Source organism: Megalops cyprinoides, chromosome 5 (assembly GCF_013368585.1).
Source record: "Megalops cyprinoides isolate fMegCyp1 chromosome 5, fMegCyp1.pri, whole genome shotgun sequence".
NCBI lineage: Eukaryota > Metazoa > Chordata > Actinopteri > Elopiformes > Megalopidae > Megalops > Megalops cyprinoides.
Window position 1 is genome coordinate 26583509 of NC_050587.1, and position 6000 is coordinate 26589508.

General features: G+C 41.8%; 1 protein-coding gene across 2 annotated transcripts; it reads right to left on the minus strand.

Annotated features, from left to right (window-relative positions):
* Nucleotides 1-789: 789 nt before the first annotated feature.
* Nucleotides 790-4088, minus strand: LOC118778032 (serine/threonine-protein phosphatase PGAM5, mitochondrial-like). Of its 2 annotated transcripts, none has more exons than XM_036529346.1 (6): nt 3688-4088; nt 3022-3203; nt 2397-2522; nt 1775-1863; nt 1163-1293; nt 790-958 (listed from the first exon to the last, which is right to left on the minus strand). In XM_036529346.1, exons 1-6 carry the CDS (start codon nt 3918-3920, stop codon nt 808-810), a joined length of 912 nt encoding a protein of 303 aa, XP_036385239.1. In that variant the 5' UTR covers nt 3921-4088; the 3' UTR covers nt 790-807. The 2 variants fall into 2 exon arrangements, with proteins under 2 accessions (XP_036385239.1, XP_036385238.1); XM_036529345.1 differs by having other exon boundaries at nt 1163-1296.
* Between the last annotated feature and the right edge of the window lie 1912 nt (nt 4089-6000).

Consider the following 6000-nt stretch of genomic DNA (forward strand, 5'->3'; position numbering starts at 1 on the left):
TCATTTTTCAGATTTATATGGGTAACTGCAAATAACTTGCCCTGATCCAGGTGTACTATTAATGCATTTTCTCGTGGTAGTTTCTTTCATATTCCTTTTTCTGTCTTATGCTATATGCCACAGCATCTTCATGTTGTACCCACTTCTAAAAGGAGGGAATTTTAATGACACAGTAAGGGTTGTTCAGATACAGGCAAGGTAGATTATATAAATAAATGTGGCATTACTGGGAGTCACACTAACTGAAAGCGGAAATGAATTGTTTGTTCAATTGAAGTACTCGCATAAGGAGCTGTGGCAGATTTTACCAAGGGCCTTTTCTGGACAAAATAAATCACACTGAAACGGTCATTTGTCTCTGGCACAAGACTGTATTTGTCTTCCATCTACTCCAACAAACACATAACATAAAATGAAAATCAAACTGGTAGAATTCTCATTGTAAGTAAAACACTTGTGCTTTCAGTTTAAAATTGTCCCTAATAAAAATATCCAATTTTACAAACATTCAACAAAGCTGAGCCACTGTTGGTACCTTTCTCAAAGCACAGGAGAAGGTAATCGCAGAGCTCTAATAACACATCATTCGCCCAAGGAACCAGTGGCACCTCCCATGTACCTTGTGCATATCAGTGACAAATCTTGGCACAGGAATCACAACACTTGAGAGGCACTGTCAAATAGGGGAGACCTGTACAGCTGACAAAGGACAGGAAAGACTGAGGTGTGTATGTGTGTTTATGTGTGGGGTGTTTAATGGAACGGTGTGTATGTGTGGTTTTTTTTTTTTTGGGGGGGGGGGGGGGGTCAGGTGCGTGTGAGCTTATCAGGGGGCATAAACCCAGAGTCTCCCAGCATTCTCAGTCCAACCCTGCCACTTGGGCGGACTGTGAGCCAAGTGATGCTGCCGTTGTTCAGACCCATCCGCAGCCAGCCCTCTGGAGGAAACTGTAGGGCCCTGTAACACACACACTCCCATTAGCCCATGCGTCAAACACAGTCCCATTAGCCTTTGAAGCATACGCATACACACATGGCCACACACCAGCTTTGCTCTTAACAATTCTTTTCAAACCTATACCAGCAAACATTGGAATTAATCAGGAAAATTAATAACAGCATTCGAAATGTCTGTTGTTGGAGGGGCTGCTGAGACACTCACCTGCATACAAAGTATCGAATGACGTTGGCATGGCAGACAATGATCTCATAACTGTCCTCTTTCTGCTGGACGTCAGCACGGTGGATGTACCGCCGAAACGCTGCCTCGATTCGTGCCCCATCCTCATGGTACTGCTGAGCAAAACAGCTTAGATTCACACTGCACCCCACATTACTTGAATTATTCATGCTATTATACTATTAATAAATGCTACTTCCAATGCTAATACTAAATGTTACTGCTAACACTAACTATTCTATTAGTTACTCATTCACTCACTTGGAAGAGGTCTTTGCCTAGCTATGAAACAATCTGCATAATTCTACACATTACACATTCTGAAACCCCTTTCCACAGCAAATAAGGTCAAGGGTTTTACAGTGTTCCGACCCACCAATTCAGGCATAGAGACAAATTCTATGCCCACAACTACTCAGGTTGTCTACTAACATCAGGAGTGTAGCCTACTATATCTGCACTAGAACACCCAAATGTGCAACAGGGGGACATAACACAAATTACAGCAGCCAGGTACTGAAAACCAACTGAAACAACTCCACTGAAAACAAATGGTGTGTAGATCAGGGTTTAGGGGTTGAGGCTCACACTCACCACAGAGTCGGGCTTCCAGCTGCTGATGGCGGGTACGGGTTCAATGGGAGAACCTTCTCTCAACAAGTCGCAGCTCACCCGCTCCACCTCTACGAGACACAGGTTACCATGCACTCCATACAAATCACCGCCACCACTACCACCGAGTCTACAAACTTGGTTTTTCAGCACTGACATAAAGTTATACAAGTTAAAATTCAGAACCGGATCTATCTAAAATCAGCAGAGTTTCTGATAAACTTTTTGATTCAAAGTTTTCCACACCTTTTAGTGATTTAGAAACCGTAACCTACCCCAAATTACAAACTCCAATATTGTCCATGGCATGCATATTAGCAAATTCCCTGGATCAAACCCATCTCCTGTCATAAATATTCACACTATTTTGCCCTGTTTCCAGTTTTCTGGAATCTCACAAGAGGTCACTGACTTGAGATTAAGAAAAAATAAAATTCTACTGTGCAGACAACTGCTCTCAACAGTAGAAGTCAGTTGGGGAACACCTGCTTGACCGGCCCAGCTAATTTCACAGATAAAAACTGCAACTGTACCGCGCAAAAGATGCGTGTGAATGACAGCAGGGGTACCTGTGCTGCTCTGATGCCGAGTTACAATCTCTCACCTGGAAGGTGCTTGCTGATGATGTGTGCTGTCTCTGTGGCTCGGGCCATAGTGGAGTGGATCATGACATCATATTTCAGCCCCAGGGCAGCCAACCGCTGACCAGTCAACTCCGCCTGCTCCCGGCCTGATAAAATCAACCACTCATACCGTTCCAGTACTCCACTGATTACAGCTACTTAATTGCAAAAGGGTAATTCTGTGCCAAGGATGGTAGCCTGTCCTTCGTATATTTTACATACATACACATTTTATACACACACACATACATACAGTATATATACACACACAGCATATCACCTGGGGAATTTTAGACATGTGGAGTTCTTGAATAAGAAGTGCTGGTTAAAAAACCAAAAAAAAAAAAACACTGCTTCACATAAAACAGATATATCTGGACTCTCTAACACACATCCAGGTGTTTTACTGATACGGTAGTTAGATCATCTAACTCATTTTTTAAATAAATGACGGTGTAATGTCAAAAAAATACCAGGCATTGTTTGTTCAGTACACTCCACAAATTACCAACCCTGGTCCCAACCTCTTTGGCATGGGCTACCTCTTTAGAGAAGGATAATTAACTACATGTTCCTACTCTGTTATCGAGCATAGTGTTAACACACCCAGCGCGGTCAGAATTCTCTCCTTGTCTGAGCTGCCGTTCAGGTTGTACTGGGAGTGGCGGATCAGGATGATGTTACGGGTGGCTTTGGGTTTGCTATTCTCCAGCTCTGAACCAAGATCCTCATCAGAAGTCTCCTTAACTTTCTTCTTTTTTCCATTAATGATGGTCATGGGGTCACGCCTGGTGACCAAGGGAAAGAAAAATCGAAGACGACATGTTATCGCAGATATATTTTGTTTAAAATTTCTGTTTCCAAGCCTATTTCTTGCTGTAGTTATGTGTAACAAGACAGTAAAAAGCAGAGAAATCATTGCTAAAATTAAGTCAACAACAAATAACTAACAGCTGTTCAAGAAACCTTGAATATGTAACACAAACATGAGCGAAAAATACAATCAGGTACAACGGTGACAAAGTCAGTACCTCACTTGACAGCAAACCTGCCATCGTCTCATCAAGAAAACACACACAGCCGCTAGCTAGCTAATAGCTAATATTAGAGTAATCCAGAGATGCCAGTCTAGCAAACAAGAATGACACATCCCTAGAAGGTCGCTCCGTCTGGACCTTGTTACTAGCTAGCTAAACGATCAAACAATTCAGCTATATCATCTGGCTGGACATGTCGTCAGCCACTATAACGGAGTGAACCATGAAATCGTACTTGTCCCAGTTGCTGTCCCAGCCATTGCCACTTGGTTTCACGATGTGGTTCTGATTACCCGATGACCACGTCTGCGGTTGTGCTGCTCGAAGAACACGAAGTACAGTCCAGTCTTTTAAACGTTCGGTACTGCTTACATCCCCCAAATATCCTTGCGAATCAGCTGCCGCTAGAAGGACCGCTGATCCACCAGCAAGTCCGCACACCAGCTTTAATGCCCTCCTGAACGACATGCTGACGGCAGACTTCTCTGCCTCGATTGCCAACAAAGACTAAAGAATAAATTATCTTTCTGTTTCACTAAATGAAAACAAAAAAACAGACGCGTATGAGAGCCAAACTGTTCTGCCAAAGAGAATCTGATTCTACTCTGTTTTCTAATACCGAAACTGGAAACAAAACCTAAGGACCCTCGCCTTTATAAGTACAGCGGCTGGCTTGGACAAAGTATATATCTAAATACGAAACGCGAAAAGGAAAGTTTTTGTCCCTCAGCCCATGTTCCAAAGATGAATAAAAGCTCAACATTCTCAATAATGTTAAAGTCTTGATGAATGATATATTAATATAATCAGGATTATGCAAACGTTTGTAAGGTGTCTCTTTGTTTTCCCTCTTATACCATTTTGATGTGGTTCTGTGGTTCCACAATTCTGTCTTCCTTGTGGGAATATTCAGAGGACAACACAATGACTATTGTGATCAGTATCAGTATAGTAATTGGTTTTCTAGGTATGTCTAAATCATGTAAAAATGACATTACTGTTTCAAAAGGTGTAAAGCTGCAGAAATGGTCAAACTTTATTGTATTTTCTCTGAAGCTTCCCATAAGTTCCTGATTTTTGGCTAGGACTGTCTCCAAAAAAAAAAAGAATTGAAAAACATATATGACTTTTTAATATACCCTGAAAAACAGAGAGCAGTGGCATTTTCAAACTTTCAAGTCAATAGTATCGATAAGTATATTTTGAACATTTTTGGGCATGCTGGCATTGTTTTCTTTGCCTTCTCAAAGAAGGCATTAATGTCTCCCCTGTGGCACAACCCTTTGGGACAGCTCTGTTCCACTTGGGGTAGGGATGGATGGTTCTCGTCACACCATTCTTAGCACCCTGTACCTTGTCTGACACCTGTGAATGGGTCATCAGTGGAGTAGCACCTGTCTTCCAATTAGCACCCACTTCACTGTGGCGTACTGTGAGACTTGTTGCGTCAAAACTACTCATGTTGGTGTGTGTGTGAATTAAATCAGTCTGAACTGAATCAGTCTTGTCCTGCACTCCTGTGTGAGTGAAGACATTGCCTTGAGACAATTGGGTGGATAATACAAAAAAGGGAACATCAAGTGAAAAGGATGATGAAAAAGATCCACAGTTTGGATGAGATAAGATAACATGTTTGAATTTGGGTAGTTTGGTTGGTTTTGTTATTCAGGATTGAGGATACTTTAAGACCATAGTTGTTTGGTGTATTGCAGTCTGGCAGGCTGAAACACTCTTTCTGCCCCTGCCACTTTCTTGCTGCCTATTTGGTGAGGATCTGCTTGGTGTTATGTCAAATGTGGCATTAAAATATGGGTCTATTTTACTGTCACATTTTAAAGAAAGGCTTAATTGAATATAATTTGATATTTCTCTTAATTTCTACTATATAAAAAAGCAGTCACAAAAATGTACTTTAACTTTTTGTTCTGTACACTTCAGGGATTACATAAATAATAGTTAAAAATGCAGTATTTGAATTTTACCCGTTTGTCCATAAAGACGCTGAAAATACACGCCATCACATTGAGTGGAATGAAACGCAGAATAGACAAGCATAAACTGAGGGAATTGTAATAGTCGGGCGGGGTCAGTCCAAATAAATACACTTATTTAGTGCAGAATAGACACCAAACGGTACGGCTACAGGCGTTCGGACATGGCCCTGTGGACCAATAATGGGACTTTTAATTTTAAATAAAGACTCGCGGTGGCCACCGGAAGTAGGACTTTGTCTCCTGATGTTGCTTTGCTCTCCAGCAATCTAGTTTCCGGCGATAAACGAAGACAAACTCACATTCTAATTGCTAGCTTACGAGAATCCAAAGTGATCTGACAGTTTGTGCCCTGTGAAGATAGTGACTGGTACCAGCATGGAAGGAAAAGAATTCTGGACGCGGCCGAAAGTAGAACAGCTTTGTAAACTATGGAAAACGAAGGTGTCGCTTTACAACCCAGGGCATGAGTATCGTGACAAGTGGCAGAAAAGGCGCGATTCGGAAGAAATGGCTCAACTTTTAGGCACAACTGGTAAGCCTAACCTATCGCGAGT

What these genes read in the sequence shown, in the direction of transcription:
- LOC118778032 (XM_036529345.1), bottom strand. Translation starts at nt 3,920, where the DNA reads ATGTCGTTCAGGAGGGCATTAAAGCTGGTGTGCGGACTTGCTGGTGGA. An exon ending in GCTGGAAGCCCGACTCTGTG is followed by an intron (nt 1,297 to 1,774) that starts GTGAGTGTGAGC and finishes TGTTTTGCTCAG; the next exon opens with CAGTACCATGAGGATGGGGC. An exon ending in ATTCGATACTTTGTATGCAG is followed by an intron (nt 959 to 1,162) that starts GTGAGTGTCTCA and finishes TGTGTGTTACAG; the next exon opens with GGCCCTACAGTTTCCTCCAG.